The following is a 16,934-nucleotide window of genomic DNA, read 5'->3' as shown; positions in this document are numbered from 1 at the left end:
GTCAGCTTCTTTGAACCCGGCTTCCTTCTCCCTGCAAATCCCCTCAATCCCATTTAGGGAAGATGCGGTGGTCAAAATGTTCCACAAGACACAAGTACCACAGAACCCATTTGAATTTGGCTTCAATGTAGGTCTTGAAGAAAAAAAATAGATAGAAAAAGAAAAAAAGACATCACACACAAACAATTCTCACATTTAATGTAATGGCACCCTAATTACATTTACAGTACTTTCACCTCCACCAGATACTGTGTTTCAAAAGCATAATGGGAAAAGAAAAAACCAAACATGAAAAAGCACTGAGTTTTTTGGTGAAGTTTTAGAAACTCAACCATTTGGAGTTACGTATGCACAAATGTCTTTCAACAAATCGCTAAGAATTATATTTTTCACCCTCACACTACAAAGACGGAGATCAAAGATGGCCCTTGAAGTCAGGGGTGTCATAGGGTAAGGTCAGGGCTTCCACTGGAGAGCCTGCTATGAAGCAAACACTATAAATAGGCAAAGAATGTGCAAGAGCTCTGAATAAGTGAGAAGCACAGCATGCTTTGCCAGCCTGTGCTCTGACAGCTGTGGAACTGAAGGCTGACGGCTGAGGAAAGCCTGCCTGAACTTATAGAAACATAGAAGTTTGAGTTGGAAGGGACCTTCAAAGGTCATCTATTCCAACCCCCCTGCAATGAGCAGGGACATCTTCAACTAGATCAGCTTGCCCAGAACCATAACCAGCCTGGCCTTGAATGTCACCAGGGATGGTGCGTCCACCACCTCTCTGTGCAACATGTACCAGTATTTTACCACACTCATTGTAAAGAATTTTTTTCCTCAAGTGATACCTGAATCTTCCCTATTTTAGATTAAAACCATTACCCCTCATCCTATCATAACAGGCCCTGCTAAAAAGTCTGTTGCCATTTTTCTTACAGGCCCCTTTTAAGAACTGAAAGGCCACAATAAGGTCTCTCTGGAGTCTTCCCTTCTCCAGGCTGAACAAGCCCAGCTCTCTCACCCATTTCTCATTAGTGAGGTACTCCATCAATCTGATCATTTCTGTGGGCCTTCTCCAGCTAAATTCTGTTCAAAGCATACCCATCACAGAAAGTCACACAGCCAGCCACACATCAGACTACAACACCAGCAAAAGACTCTCCTTTGGATTTCACCTTTGATCAACCACCAAAAGCAGCAGAAAGGTCACTTGCTGAAGCCATAGGAATAACATAAAGCATTTATTCATTTACCTATGAGAAGAAATTCAGAGAACTAATATGGAAGCAGATAAAAATAGGCTAGCTAGAAGTCTTTCTAAGGTACTATCTGCTAAAAAACTAGCAACCCTATTGTTTTACTATCAGTTTCATACTTTGACATTAAAGAGTTACGGAAAACAAGTACACTTGGTATTAATAAAGTTTGGAACACCCTTGGAGAGGGGGAGCTAGCCTAGAAGCAGGAAAAAAACCTTGATTTTCAACTAAAAGCTGAGCCTGAAAGACAGTGAACTCGCAGTCACTTAAATTTGTGGAGTGGCTGTGTTTCCTACAATTAACAGTGCTCATTTTATTTTTTATTCCTCTGATTAAGGATTACAGAACTGACCCAAGTTCATTAATTGGAAAAAAAATATGTTTGGAGAAGTCAGTGGTTTGGTTCTAGTAGGAATTTAAATATTCATTCTCTCATGTTTAAGAACTGTTTATTCTGATGTTTCAATTTTTTTTCCCTTTAAGTAAGAAAAGGTTCACTAGACTAAGGTAGGCATTAACATTTTACCTTTGCATCCTGCTTCTAGAGTTGCCTCCCACCTCTATGTTCCAGCAGTCATCATCCCTGAAGGACATTCAGTAATACTCTTATATTTAATACTAAAGGCCACGTCCTTCCAGAGTTTTACCAGCATGAACAATTCTCCTCAAACACATACAGAGATGTCCACTTAAAGATACTTTGTGAGAGAAAGCAATTCAGAATGTTAAGTTCTTAATTTGTTCAACTGGATGCCCGTATGATATGAATCAAGCAGATCATCTGATTCATGCACAGGACTGATGGAGTACATTAAAGAAAAAAAATTACAGAAGACTAAACGAATTACAACTTTCGGTTGAATCATATATTAAATCATACAGAAGAAACTAAAAATCTCTACTTACATTGAAAAAGGGTGGAAATAAACACACTCCAGCACTTTTCCTACTAAAGAATATTGCACATTCCAATAATGTTGCACAAATTACTGGCTTTTTATAAAGACCATATATGAGGTATTAGTCTATTAATAAATAAAGAAGAACATGGAAAAGGAAAAGCACTTAACATAATGCAACAATCCATTCCAAGTATTTAGTGAGTGAAAACTGAACAAGCAATACTACACACCCCTTCGGGAAGGTTACTTAGCAAATAGGCAGCTTTCAATATTCATCCAAGTGAAGGGTTAAATCTCTTTTGGTAAGGATTTTAAGAACTCAAAGTCTATGTAGAACACTGCTGTTTAAAATGCTCATTTTGCTCATGCAATCAATCTGAAAGGCAAATTCTTATCACATAATTCTACAGAGATGGTAATACATGGGTGACAGTAATCTTATTAAGGGGAAGCAATTTACAACCATAAACCTGTACTATTAGTTAAGAAATAAATGGAACTTTTGGATTGACATCAGTTAAAATATTCAGGGTTTTGTTTGTTTTCTTTTGTAATTTTAAAGAGTTTATACTGGTCATTCATCTCCATGGTGCTGAAGCTTATGCCCATTTAGTACTGCCCCTATTAGCAGACTGCAGCACCACAAGGCATCAGGTAAACACAACTGTAATTTTCACTTTTACTGTGTGTTTATGCTAAAAATTCACCTTTCAAATCACAGTACTGAAAAATTCCTGCTGACACGTAATAAATCTGTCAATCTAAACAAAATCTATTTTTCATTTAGACCCTTCCAGAAACACTAGAAATTTGTAGGCAAGCTTGTCTTGTTAAAGTTCACAAAAGCACAGAAGAGAAGTTCAATAAACTAAGCTACAGAAACAACACTGCACACATGGTAATGTAATAAGCATAAAACAGAGTGTTTTCGGTGTGCTCTTCTAAACCTGTTTGAAAGATATTTGTATGTTGGGAGGAAAACAACAACAAAAAAAAAAGGCCTTGCGTGCACACAAGCTTACATGCATGAATATCCCTTAAATAAGTCTGGGGTTATTCAAATCCCAAGATCTTTCAAGGCCAATGAAAGGCTATTTGTAAATGAAAGTTAATTACTACATCACTCTCCTAGGCGAAGCACAATCTTAACATTCTCTCTTGTTATTTTCCAGCTTTAAAAAGTATTTTTTTCATTAATACATTTGCAACACTGGACAAAGAGTAAAAAAGACCCAGGTAAGCCATATTTCTGCTACCGTTTTGTGTAAGCTATCTAACTTGCACAGTAAGTCCTTATCAGGTAAAAACTGCAAGTGCAAACTTGGAAAGACATGATAAAAAAAGAAAAGCAGCACTTCAAAATTAAAGTATTATCTCCTCTGCTGCAACCCATGCACCAGTAACTTAAACAGTCCTGAATTGGCATATATGAAAAAATTATATTACATTTCTGAAATTAAAAATATTTGTGTTGAAGTTCAAAATTACAGAAAGTATTTACTAAACTCAAATCCATAGCATTTTCTGTCCTGTGAGATTATTTCTCTCCCATTTTAAGTAGTTACTGAGACATTTACTTCCCAAACATACATTGTTTCTATTCTGAAGATTAGTTTCATCAACAATTTATTTATAGCATTTAAGTGTTTTTTAGAACAGTTAAGATTTTTCTTTCCATGTTAGGACAAAGCTAAGAAAGATCATGAAGATGCTGAAAGAAGAGATGAAAAGAAAGGAAACACTACTGTCCTGAACAGTCTGTGTACGTGGTCACCATGTTTCCTCGTCTCTGAGTGACAGTCCTGCAGTGCTTGCTGGATCCGTGAAACCTGGAATCAGTTCGCACGGCATGTCGGTGTGCATTTTCAAAGTCACTAAACGAAAACATTTTTTCCATGTTCTCAAACACATCATCAAACAGTCCACCTCCAAAAGAGAACTCTTGGAAAGAACGTCTCTGCCGGTTGTGAGCTTCCCGATGACTTTGGAAGTGATTTTCAAAGTGCTTTTTTGACCGTGAGTTTTGACTAAAGAGATCAAAGTCTTTGAACAGATCATCAAAGTTGAAATTAAATGACTGACGGTATGGGCTTCCATTATTCCCTTGTCCTCCATGACGGCCAAACTGATCATATTCTCTTCGTTTGTTCTCATCTGATAATGTTTCATATGCTATTTCCAGAAAAAAAGGAGAGAGGATGAGTTAGGAACTCTAGTTAGCAACAAATGCCTATATTCCTACAAAAGGCAGAAACACAGTGCAGTGTCTGCAAAACTATTTTCCAGCCAGGAAGTTCTAGCTACACTGCAGTTACAACTAAGCAACAACACAAACATCAAGGAGATAAAGGGAATTCATTTCCCCTATGTCCAAATACTCGCTTTTTCAAAAGTTCAACAATAAACCCAGATTTTGTGATTGGATATAAATGAAACGGTAGTTTCCATTCAACCTTGGTTCCAGAACTATGGTTATTGGTGCTCTACGGCAGAAACTGACAGATAATATACCTATTCTGGTAACATTAAGTAAATACTTCCATTTTCTCATCTGTCAAAGCCTGGCAATTACTCCATATACTTCAACACTTAAGAGGTCCCAATTCCTCCTGTAATCAATGCTAACAGCTGCAGTAAATAACAAGACCATTCCTCCCCTTTATCTTTCAAATAAGAACTTTTCCAAAAGAACCCTTCTGCAGGCAAGAAGGTAAAACCCAGAAATTCCTTATTAGCTTAGTCAGGAGTACTACAAACACAGATGTATGTTGTAACAGTCTATGGGGAGCAGAAATGGGAACAGCTTATCTTTCAGCAAGTCTTTTTCTATTCTTGATTATTTGCTTCCACCATTATATTTTATCACTAAACACTTATGAATGGTGTATTCCTAGGATCACAGGATAATTCAGGTTGGAAGTGACCTCAGAAGGTCTCATCACCAGCCACTTGCTAAAAGTAAGGTCATTTATGAGATCAGACTTGGTTACTCAGAGCTTTACCCACTCATGCCTGAAAAATCTCCAAGGTTGGAGACCGCACAACCTTTCTAAGCAACCTGTTCAAATCCTGGCCTATCCTTATAACCATTCTGAACTTCTTGCACCTGTTGTCTCTTGTGCTCCCACCATGAACTACTGAAGCACCCTGCTGTGTTCTTAATCTCCCCACAGTTACTGAAACATTACTATTAGGTCCCCCTGAAGACCTAGTAAAGCTGAGCTGGATCTTACTAGGCAGATCAAAAGACAAGAATTAACCTCCTAGGGCTACAGTTGTCCTACCACCAGGTATATTTTGTGACTAGACACATAAGCCAAACAGCCCAAAAACCAGCAACAAACAAGTTGTGTAAAAGGCCTGCCTATGTGCAAAGTCACAGAAACAAATCAGATACCAATGCTGGACATTTGACAGCACAGAAGTAGAATCAGGAAAAACAATACCTTTTACTTCTCATTCAGCAAATGCAGAATATATGTAAGTTACCACATTTATGCACAGATGCAAGCTGTTAAGACTAAGGTTAGCATATATTACCTTCAGCAATTTCTCTAAATTTTGCTTCTGCACCAGGACTCTTATTTTTGTCTGGGTGGTATTTCATAGCCAACTTGTGAAACGCCTTCTTGATCTGGCGGTCAGATGCAGTTTTTGGAACTCCTAAGATATCATAATAGCTTTCTGTAGCCAGTATTAATTCAGTTATCATTAAAATGCAGAGAGCAAATGTGAAGACAGACTGTGTAGTGGTCATTTCTCTAGTTCCTAGAAAGAGAAAGAAATATATTTGAAGACCAAGTTAATTCACATTACACAATAATTTAAAGGTGCAACTATAAGAAGACCTGCATGTTCCATAAGTCACTCAGTGACAGACATGTAAACATGCTGTTTCACACATGTTAACTTCCATTCCTCTGGTTTCATAATCACAGAACATGTAATGAAAATACTGTAAATTCACTTTTCACAGGCATAACAAGCACACTTCAGTGTTCACCTTTTTTTTTATACCTACCATTAAGTGTATTCTCCCACCAAGCTGTTGAGGTAAAGATGTAATATATTTCACTGTATCAAACAGTTCATACCAGAATAGCTGAATTAGCTTTAAACTAATCATCAGATTTTAGGACCATAAATGCAGCAGCTCTTATCTAAATTAAGCCCAGGTTGCAAAAAAACAAAACAAAACAAACAAACAAAAAAAAAAACCCCAAACAAAAACCTCAATACTGGAAAACCACTTCAATGATTATCTTGTGCAGTAATAAGAACCTGAAAACACAAGTAGTCTATACATCAACTGTGATGTGCAGGAAGACAAGACTATCAAGACACTCATGCTCAGCTTCAGAAGGTCATTTAAATGACCTAAGGTGCACATGATAAAGAATAAAATCCTCACAGAGTACAGAGTCAGTCAAGTAGGCACATTTACTGTACAATGGGCTGGGCTTAGCTTACTTTCATATTAGATTATCCTATAAATAAAAACACCTACCATTTCTTTGATATCACAGAATTCATCTGATAAATACCACTGCTTATAAGGGTTTACATATGACACTCTCAATGTTCGAACTGAACTAAAAAAAAAGTTTTCTAGACAAGACAAGCAGCTTCAACAGTAATTAAGTTATAACTATTTTCTTAAGCAATGTATTGGCAAAAAAGTTACAGTACCATAAATAAGATATAAGAAAAATCAGTTCCTCATAGCCACATGATCTTTAATGCCTTTTATGAAGGCCAGGTTGAGCTCTTCCTACCAGAAGATCAAACAAATTATTTTCCAAAACACAGAGTATGGAAATATAAATGTTTGAAGACAGAATGTTGGCTGTCACCTGGCCAGAAGGATGCACGACAAGGCCCTGAACATACCAGAAATAACACATCTCCCTCACCAGATTACACCGATTCAAGTGTACTGTGAATACAAACTAAAGAGATGAATGGCATTACTTTCCTGAAAACTGAATAAACTAACCTCACAGTCCAAGCACCATTAAAGTCAGAATACTTTTAGACTCTGTGTTGCCCAACTATTTTTCACCCAGAGTTCTAATCCTTTGAATACCAGGCACACAAGATAATTCAATCTTTAATAGGAAAATCCATATCCTCTAAAAAACTTTAACACCTAAGCATTAAAAATGGAAAAAAAATACCATTTCTAATAAGTCAGGGGGCTAAAATGAACGTTGTGAGGCAAGAGCAAAAAGTTCCTAAGTACCCATGACCCCCTAAGCATTTATTTGGCTAGCAGCCTGCATGATAGCAAGTGTTAAGGAGCAGCAGTTGAAACAAACTGTATTTCAATCAGTGTATTTTGATACCAAATGAATAGCTCCCTTCAATATTTTTTGTGCATGATACCAGGCATATTTTTAGCTCAAGCCTTACCAAGCCTTCTCCATGCACCTTCTCTCGCCATTTCACTAACCTGCAACACTTGGACACTAAGAACCCTGTACATTTATACCCTTTCACACTTCTGGAGCTTTCTTCCTGTCTCTGCTTTATAGATATGGATTTATGCCTTCATCTCACATGTAAGATTGTTTTATTTAACTTCATTTCCCTACACCTACATCATGCTTTTATAATCACCTGCTGCATTCTCCTAAGCCTAACTTCCCCACTTCTCCTATTAAACACTGAAAAGAGCTAAAAAGATCAGCTGATGTCCATTACTGAGCCGAATCCTCTTTTACAACCCCCAAGAGCAGGAGAACATCAAGTCACTGCTTTGAAGGGTTTTTTTTTTGCCTAACCTTCTCCACTTCTATTATTCCTGATAATCAATTACACCAAAGTTTTCCCTTTTCTGCACTTTTACATTAAGATTTCTGTAATGCAGTTCTATGATATACTGCCCCTAGTTTTATCTGGATTTCTATAGCATATTTAAAAAAATAAAAAATAAAAAAATCAGTAATTCGGTTTCACTGGTTTGTTTGTTTGGTCGTTTTTTTTTTAATAATGTAAACATATTTAATGATGCCCTTAACTCAGTAAAACTCAAGAGTAAAAGAAAGTGTAAATGAAAATCAAATATAACTGAAATTCAAATAAAAGCAGCATTTTAAACTTATAAGGGTATCAAAAAGACATAGTAAGATACTGTAATCAATTATTCAATTTACTTTTAATAAGTATCTCATATGCTGTCAGCACCTTAGCATTGCTAATGCTAACATGCTAAATGCCTAACCTCCACCCCACCTCCCCTATTTTCACAACTCCTTTCAAAATAAAATCTCTTTTAAACACTTGTTCTACTTTTGTCTCTTCTCCCTCAGTTTCTCAACAGAAAAGGGACACTGTTTAACTTCCCAGGCTATACACAGTAGTTGCTTAAAACATTCAGGAATTCATTAAGTTCTATATAATTCCTGACAATAAGCTCATGTCACTACAGTCTTTCCTAGAAACTATGACGAACTCCATTTTATTTAGGCATATCTATCAATAAAGTTAGAGATTTTATTAATACAGGTTAACTACTTAACACTGTTGGGTAAGAAGTTACAGATCTCAACTGGCATTCAGCTTAGTATAAGAGGTATATTGTCTAATATTTATCAAAAGTATCACAGTTTTTCATCAGTTTTCCTATATTATGAATAGCTAAACGATGAATTGATGTTTAATGATGATGTACATGGAAGAAAATGTCATACATTGAAAGTAAGGATTCACTGCCATCTGGCAATGCAAATGCCCCATTCCACCCCTCTCTGAATGTAATTAGCAAAGATCCTAGGTAAATGCTTATATTCATTAAGTCTTACGTACTCGGAAAACTCACAGTCACGACTACTCTGATCACAGGAACTGTGATGCACTATCTAGTGGAATCCTAATGTCACAATTATTTTTGCAAACACTTTATTGGTACTAAGAAAGTTACCAAAGCCTTCCACTGTTTCTCATATCACGACTAAACCCAATGAGTAAGCAAATCGACAAGTACACAGCCAGCTATATGAAAGGCTGTCAAAACATCATAGCTTGTACTTTTCCTGGCCTCTCCTACACTGACCCGAAACCAAAAGTAGAAAGCTCCCGAGTCTTGGTCTGCAGAATAAGGAAACGAAATGAAACCTTCCCCGGCATCACCCTCCCTAGCCAGACTCTCAAGAACCTCCCTAGAGCCAAGCCACACAGCGAGGCCGAGCCAGAGCTCGGCACACTACACCAGCGACACTAAACAACGCTGACGCACCTGCCAGTCAGCCAGGCTTCGGCAAAACCACAGCAAAGGAGCCCACAGAGAAGTATGATCCCGGAGAGCAAATACACCCCCCAAGCCAGCTCCCAGTATCCCCAACTCCCTCCCCAGCCGCTCCGATGCACCCGCACCTCTCCGGCCTCTCCGCGTCCGCCTTCCCTCCAGCACCCCCGAGCCTCCCCCATGCCCTCCCGCAGCGGCCGCCCCTGTCCCCACCGGAGGCCAGCCGGGTGCCGCCCGCCGCTCACCTCAGGCACCGCTCAGCGCCGCCACGGAGCCCGCTGCCCCTCAGCGGACCACCCGCCACTCCCGCCCAGCGCCCGAAAGCGCGCGCGCAAACCTTCCCCCCCGCCCCAACAGCGATTCCTATACGAAGCGCTACGCCATTGGCTGCCCAGGCCCACGTGACGCAGCGCACGCCGCTGCCACTAGGAGGGACTTCTTCCCCTGACGCGAGGGGGGGAAGGGAGGAGCTATTGCTGTTGTTCTCGTGAGTCCTCCCTCCGCGCCCCCGCTGCGCGGATGGTTCCGCCCAGCGCCTGGGGCGGGCCGCTGCGCTATGCCGCGGTACTGCGCTGTGTCCACCTGCAAGAACCGGGGAGGGCAGAGCGCCAGGGATCGAAGCAAACTCAGCTTCTACCCGTGAGTGCCTGCGAAGTGGTGTAGGGGCTGGCCCTGGGCCTGCTGAACGCCAAAGGGGCAGACCCCTTGTGAGGCGAGGCCCGCAGGAGCCGGGGTGGGGAGCGGGTAAATGACCAAGAAGTAACTTTAGGGGCTGGAAGTTACCTCTGAACCCGGCTTTTTGCTCTCGTCTCTGGGGAGGAGGAGAAGGCGTAGGGCAAAGTGGTCGACAGGTTGAGTATTTAACTGCCCACCACGAAGGCTGCCAGCACTTCCCGGTGGGAGAGGGAATGCAACAGTATGAAAAGGCTCTTGAATAGGTGCGAGGGTTTGCGAAGTGAAAAGTGAAGAGATTCGACATTCGCGCTTATAATCGTGAGGCTGTTTAGTGTTAGAACTAAGTAGCACCGGCTACACTGGTTTTCTGAAGTGTGACTGCCTTTGTGGTATGGGTGTTGGGGTGTGGAAGTGTTGGCTTAATGGTAAGGCAGCCCAGTATCCTGTGTCTAGCAGCTTGCAAGCCAGGCTAAGGACCCTGCAGAGCAGGAAAATAAACATACATTGGTTCTCTGAATTTGAATATTCCCACTAGGATTATTAGGTTGCAAACAGCGGTATTGCTAGTCTGTTTAGAGGCTGCTGAGCTAGCTGGGAAGCAAACTAGCTTGGTTGCCAAAAAGCAGTTTACCGTGGCTGAATGGTACTATCCAGCCACCTAATTGATGAGTCACCATTCCAGGCCCCTAGTAACCAGTGTACTGCTGCAGTTACGTGGCTGTTGTTTCCCAGATCCTGAGTCCCAGAACAGTGAGTTAAAAACTGGTTCCCAAACTTGAGAGGAGCACAGTGCAGGTAGCTAAATATCAATATGGTTCTGTTGAACAAAAGTGTGATGAGAATTTGTCAACAAAAGTTTTTTTGTGACATTTAAAAAATTGAAGAAGTTTCACAACTAGCCTCAAAATATGTTTTAATAAGGTTTAGATCTCAAGCCTTTTGTTTCAGTTGCTAAGTAGTCAATGTTATGCCATCATCAGGAAGGCTGGGCAGGAAGACTGCTTTGAAAGGGATTTTAGCTTAGATTAAAGAAAAAGCTCTTTTTCCTGTTATGTCTCTTAATATGTAATTCATTCTAAAACAACCATGAAAATGAGAGGAAATAGTTTTAGATAATGTGAGTTTCACATGGATGATCAAAACACATTTACGTGCTAATACATATTTATATGCAGATGTATGGCATCAGTATAAAGATGACTGCAAAACCACAGCTGTTTCATCTAGCCATTGAATTGTGCTGCTGTGGCCCTAAAGAAAGGGTGCTGAGATTTGATTTATGGAGATCTCTACATTACAACTGGTACTGATATGAATTGCAAGTTTTTCCCTTCCCTCTTACCCTCCCAAAGAAATTCTCTGCAGCTCTGTGGTTTTGGGTCTGAGCCCCTTCTGAACTTTCTAACTGTGGCCTAATCTCATGCCCTTCTTTGGTTTATTTCTTCACCGCTGTGAGTTGTGCAGTGGTGGCAGCTTACTGGATAAATTCTGTCCACTTCCCATTTTACTTTTTTTTTTTATGCCTTGTTTGCACCAAATAGCAGATTCTGTTGATGAGTGAGGGGGTATTGAAGCAGGAGCAGGTTTTGGTGAAGTCGCCCTGAAGCTAAAATAATTTTTGTGATGAGCCATTGTCTCTCACTACAGATTCTTGTGTGAAGTTGGCTAACTCAGGAAAGCAGTGAGTGCTACATTGCAAGAGTAATGGCAGTAGTAGTAAATGTTCTCAAGACCTTGTGGAGAGGGTGTATTTGGTGACATGATCTTCGATTAAAAGAAGACGTGCTCTTACTGAGAGCCTTTTTGGACCTCTGTATAGTAACATCCCAGGCTAAGCTCTGTTACTCATGGGGCATGCCATGTAATGTTTGCAATGCTGCTATTGCATGTACATGATCTAAGTAGACAGGATTTGGAAAACCAGAGCCTCTAACCTGTCCTTCAAAGATTATTGTGTTTGTGCCAGCAGTGATCCTTGTGTTCTTGCAGATGGTCAGAGCCAGATGCATGAAGAGCTTCCTCTGTTTCCTTGGTAACTTGAAAACTCAAATGGCAATAAATTCAAAAGATTGGGGAAGGGGTAAAGACATGCACATTTATCCTCTGAATCTCAGGTGTCTTTCTCTCAAAACCAGCCAAGTTAGTAGTTTTGGAGCACTGTGGACCTATGTGAGAGTGTCATTGCCATGTGTTGCTTTTGGAGGAAACCTGCAGCTTCGGTGATTTGAGAGGATCTAGGGTTTGTCAAGAAGCTGCCTGACTGGTGCTTTTCATAGGATTGGAGTGACACAGCGCTCCAGGCTCTCTCCCCAGATTCTGTTATATGGGAATACCTCACTGCAGAGCTGTTTGTTTTGTTTGGGTTTTTTGTGTGTGTGTGTGTGCATTAGAGTTCCATAAATGCACGGTAATACACATAACCAAAATAAATCATTGTTAATTGAAAGGAAAAAAGAGTTAAGGGAAGAGAAATTGAGTTAAAAATGCTCCACTTCCATTTGTTACATGGTAGAGTTAAAATACACTTGATGTGCAGCAGAGAAATATATAAGCAGATTTCAAATGCGCTGATATCTGCCTGGGAAGAGAAGAGAGCCAAGAGTGGTCTCAATGCTCATGTTACTATTGCTATAACTGCTTCACTGTACATGCATCACAGTGAGCATTTAACTTCCCTTTGTGTATTGTGATTCACTGAGTAAATTACACATCTTTGCCCACTTTCTTTTAATTTAGTTCTCTTTCCCATGTCAGTGTTTGACCTTTTGTGTATATTTTCAAAATCGATTTTTTTTGTCTATGAACATGCATACTCTTCGTTTTCCTTTTCAAGTAGGGTAGATGGTTGTAAAGTTAGTTATGGATTCTATAATATTGTGTGGGCTCTCAACACTGTATGAAAGCTTACTTGCTAAACACAAGATACAGAAATGCATTGCATTTGTGTGTATTTGCTATTTGAGCAAAAATTAAATCTAGCACTGGAAATAATTACATACTTCAGATTATCTGATAATTTAGGTATGATACGTATTATAACAACAAAAGGTTTTGTTACCACCTGTGTCTAGTAAGACAAAGAAAAGCCCCACAAATACTATTTGTATAATGAAAGTCAGACCTAACTTTTTTAAATGAAGACAGCGTGTTTCATCTTGCTTCAGCAGAACTTTCTGAGCAAGTGCTGTAGGACCAAACTTTCAAAAACATCTTAGCTGTGGGTTCTGAAACCTCAGCTAGCAGAAATCAACAGAAATTCTGCTGCTGAACTCTGAAGCAAATATCCAACTAGAAATAACTCAAGTAATTATTGGATTAATATGAAAGTGGCATCCTGATTAGCATTTCATATTTAAATTCTCTTTCAAAAGGCATATTTTTGTAAGGAAAGGCTGCCTTGTAAGGAACAATGAGGTATTTTGTATTTGAAAAGAATAAAGAAACAAAAAAAACTTTTTAATTTTTGTTCATTTGTTTGTTTCAATTGCTTTCAAAAAGGTTTCCACTTCATGATAAAGAGAGACTTGAGAAATGGTTGCGGAATATGAAACGAGATGCGTGGACTCCAAGTAAGCACCAGCTTCTGTGCAGTGATCATTTCACCCCCGATTCCCTTGATGTGCGATGGGGTATACGATACTTGAAGCATACTGCTGTACCAACAATTTTCTCTTCCCCAGAAGATGAGGTAATGTGTTCCTATCTTTTTGAAATTGTAGGACAAAGCTAATCAATTACTGATGCCATACAGGTGTTCTCATTATCTGTACTATATTCATATTTTATTTAACAATAAGATTCACATCCATTTTCAAGATATCCAGTTATTTGGATGATAATATTTCCTGGTTGCCAATTATCTTTTTCTTTTCCATCATTATCTGTTTCTTTAGCCTAGCCTCTTGGTTGGTTTCTTTCCCCTATCACCCTCCTGTTTGTTGTTTGGATTTAGATTTTGCTGGGTTTTTTTTTTTTTTTTTTATTTGTGTTGCGGTTTTTTTCTCCTGTTTTTGTTGTAGGGTTTTTTGTTGGGTGTTTTGTTTGGTTGGGTTTTTTCCCCCTTAGTGACTGCGGTGCACCTGGGCACCAGGTGCCATCAAAGTTGTTCAGCCAGTTCCCTCCTCAGCTGGATAAGTGAGGAAAAATGTAACAAAAGGCTTGTGGGTTGAGATGAGGGCAGGGGGAGATCACTCACTAGAACTGTTATGGGCAAAACAGAGTCATCTAATCTCTCCTCCAGCGCCTGCAGCACCTCCTGCACTGACCTTGGTTTCTGTGAGATATTTCTCCCATATATTCTCACTCCTCTTTCCAGCCACAGGTGGTTGCAAAGGGGTTTTTCCCACTTCTTAGCTATGTTATCATGGGGGCACTGCCACCCTTGCTGATGGGCTTAGCAGTGGTCAGGGAAAAATGTTAGTTTTTTTTTAAAAAAAAATGTAGGGTTTTTTTTGTGGTTTTTTGGGTTTTTTTTTATGAAGTGCAGGGTTTAGTTGTAAGCATTTCGCTGCTTATTTAAAAATTAGCTTGTGGTGTTGTACGTGAATGTGTTTCACTATTGTGCAAGCCTGTGTTCATGATCTTTTTTTGTTGTTAAGTTCTCTTTGGGTTAGATTGCATGACTAAAAATTTGCTATGTCCTTCTAAAACAACATTGTTGCATCTTTAATGCAAAAATCTTGTACTGTGCATATTTTATATACATATATTCAATAGAATGTTTTAGGTGGTGATAGGAGATGTTTGCCGGTCTTTGTCAGACACATTTGCATAGCCAGTTATTTTCAAGTGCTTTTAAAATAATGATGACTCCTGTAAACCAGTAAAGTTCCTTAGAAGTTTGAAAAAATAAAAAAAAGTATTATTTCCTTTAGAGCTTTAATATAGTATTTTAACATCTAAGACCTGAAGCAAAAGTTGTAGAAGGTGCTTACATGAATTTTTGGGTCTCTTGTATAATTTTTGAACAGTGCTCGTCTGGATTACTCGTTATGCAGTGCCATGCTATAGAATGAGATTTGCCCAATTTTTTTTATGCTCAAGTGAATTCCTAGTTACAAGGTGGTTGTTTTTGTGTTATTTTTACTCTAGGAAAAAGATTCTTCTCAGAGAAGCCCACAGGACAGAAAGAAAGAAGACCCAGAAGAAACAAATAAAAATGTAGTGTCAGAGAAAGCATCTGTACCACTTAAACCTTGTACACCAAAGAAAAATCCTGTACTTGCAGAAAATGTAGGTGAAAAAGCAGAAGCAGTTTGTTCAACTACATTGAGTAAACCTTTACAAATTCAAAAACTGCAACTTCAAAATGGAGAAGACTTTCAGACAGACAGTGTTGTTCTTGATAGTTCATCTGTGCGTCATATATGTCAACCTGACCCTATTCTAATGGCAGCAGCAGTTCAGAGCATGGAAGCTACCAGTGTTCATATTTCTGTAGAGGATCCAGCAGGTTGCGCAGCTACAGTCTTGCAATTTACAGACCCTGACTACTCGAATTCTTCTCTGAAAAATGCTTTAGATTCAATTACTGGCTATGCAATTGAAAATCCTAACTCTCATATTGTAGGATGCTCTGTTGAAGTACAGCCAACAAGTGAAAGCACAGTTTTACTGAGTACAGTGACACAAACTATTGAACAGTTCAGTGGAAGCGAAGAATCGGTCATTGCGATTATTGTGCCAGCTGAGAGCTCAGAAGAGCCTGAAATGGTGAATAGTTCTTTTCTGCCTATTAAGCCAGAGTTACTTGACATAGAGGAGACAGAAAAAGATACATCTGTGTATATGAATGAATATGGTGGAAATGAAGTATTGCAAAATGAGCATTCGTACTGCAAACAGGACATAGACAGAGATCTCCTTTGGCAAAAAATTTCAAAGCTCCACTCTAAGATAACCCAACTTGAAATGCAGGAGGTAGAAACTTTGGGGAGACTGAGGTCCTTGGAAGCTCTTGTTGGACAACTGAAGCAAGAAAACCTGCTTTCGGAAGGAAAGCTGGGGATTGTAAAAAACTGCTTTACAACACTTGAAGTGACGGTGTTACAGTAAAGGCTTTCAATGATTGTTCTGAAGTATCTTTTTAGCCTCTTTGGCCTTTTGGATAAATTTAAAGTTTTTTTTTTTTCATTCATGGTATTTTAAGCATCTAATGCAAATTGTATGAATAGCAAATGTTACATCAGCCACTGTCAAAACTGCTTAATAGAATATTGCCTGTAAAACATACCTTGCAAGTAAGCTTTAAAAAAGTATTAAAACTGTTAAAGTTTTATTAAGAAATATATTAATCAAATAAAGATAACTTAAACCTTTCTAGCTGCGGCTTCTCTGAAACATGCAACTCCAGCATTTGTTGCAGTAGTAGAATGGACAGAAGAAGAGTGTAGGATGGACAATTGTAAAACTGTTGTTTAAGGAAAAAAAAGTGTTCCATTTCTCTTCCGAGTAATGAGTTAAATAATGAGTAAAAAGTAAGGAGTTAAATAAAGTAAGGAGTTAAATAATGTCCAGAGAGCTCACAATTGCTGTGTAATTTTTTGTTCATCTAACATATGTTCTGATAGTTTGTTGTACACTTTATTTAATTGAAACAATTAAAATTTTTCCTTCAATAAAAGGTGCTTCATTTAGTTCTAGAAACAAAAATTCTTGAAGAATATTGTTAAAGTGAGCAGGTTCATCTCCTTTTTGGGGAGTGGCATTATTCAGCTCAAGTAGAAACAACAATCTTAAATAGTGTAATTTTTGTTAGTTAATAAAAAAGATCTAACTATTCCGTGACTGCTACCTGCTCAGCATTGCTCTTCTTACAGTCCGTAGGTGGGTAATGCATATACACTTAACCATACACTGGAG

At 39.0% G+C, this 16,934-nt stretch overlaps 2 protein-coding genes across 3 annotated transcripts; one reads left to right on the top strand and one right to left on the bottom strand.

Moving 5' to 3' along the window:
• Positions 1-181: 181 nt before the first annotated feature.
• On the bottom strand, positions 182-9,702 carry DNAJB9 (DnaJ heat shock protein family (Hsp40) member B9). 2 transcript variants are annotated; one of them, XM_005154294.3, is made up of 3 exons: positions 9,644-9,702; positions 5,693-5,920; positions 182-4,324 (listed from the first exon to the last, which is right to left on the bottom strand). In XM_005154294.3, exons 2-3 carry the CDS (start codon positions 5,907-5,909, stop codon positions 3,894-3,896), a joined length of 648 nt encoding a protein of 215 aa, XP_005154351.1. In that variant the 5' UTR covers positions 5,910-5,920; positions 9,644-9,702; the 3' UTR covers positions 182-3,893. The 2 variants fall into 2 exon arrangements, with proteins under 2 accessions (XP_005154351.1, XP_030909473.1); XM_031053613.2 differs by lacking the exon at positions 9,644-9,702 and adding an exon at positions 9,612-9,632.
• A 174-nt stretch (positions 9,703-9,876) lies between these two features.
• THAP5 (THAP domain containing 5) lies at positions 9,877-16,391 on the top strand. Its single transcript, XM_005154295.3, has 3 exons — positions 9,877-10,037; positions 13,572-13,761; positions 15,165-16,391. The coding sequence occupies exons 1-3, from the start codon at positions 9,955-9,957 to the stop codon at positions 16,125-16,127; spliced, it is 1,236 nt and encodes a 411-aa protein (XP_005154352.2). The 5' UTR covers positions 9,877-9,954; the 3' UTR covers positions 16,128-16,391.
• Positions 16,392-16,934: the final 543 nt, after the last annotated feature.

The sequence above is a fragment of the Melopsittacus undulatus genome, chromosome 5 (assembly GCF_012275295.1).
Source record: "Melopsittacus undulatus isolate bMelUnd1 chromosome 5, bMelUnd1.mat.Z, whole genome shotgun sequence".
NCBI classification, from domain to species: Eukaryota; Metazoa; Chordata; class Aves; order Psittaciformes; family Psittaculidae; genus Melopsittacus; species Melopsittacus undulatus.
This window is presented reverse-complemented; position numbering and strand designations above follow the sequence as displayed.

Bases quoted from the DNA above. Each gene is read 5' to 3' on its own strand.
- THAP5 (XM_005154295.3), top strand. From the start codon at position 9,955: ATGCCGCGGTACTGCGCTGTGTCCACCTGCAAGAACCGGGGAGGGCAG. The intron at 10,038-13,571 runs GTGAGTGCCTGC...GCTTTCAAAAAG, and splicing joins AGCAAACTCAGCTTCTACCC to GTTTCCACTTCATGATAAAG. The intron at 13,762-15,164 runs GTAATGTGTTCC...TTTTTACTCTAG, and splicing joins TCTCTTCCCCAGAAGATGAG to GAAAAAGATTCTTCTCAGAG.
- DNAJB9 (XM_005154294.3), bottom strand. From the start codon at position 5,909: ATGACCACTACACAGTCTGTCTTCACATTTGCTCTCTGCATTTTAATG. The intron at 4,325-5,692 runs GTAATATATGCT...TTCTGGAAATAG, and splicing joins ATTTAGAGAAATTGCTGAAG to CATATGAAACATTATCAGAT.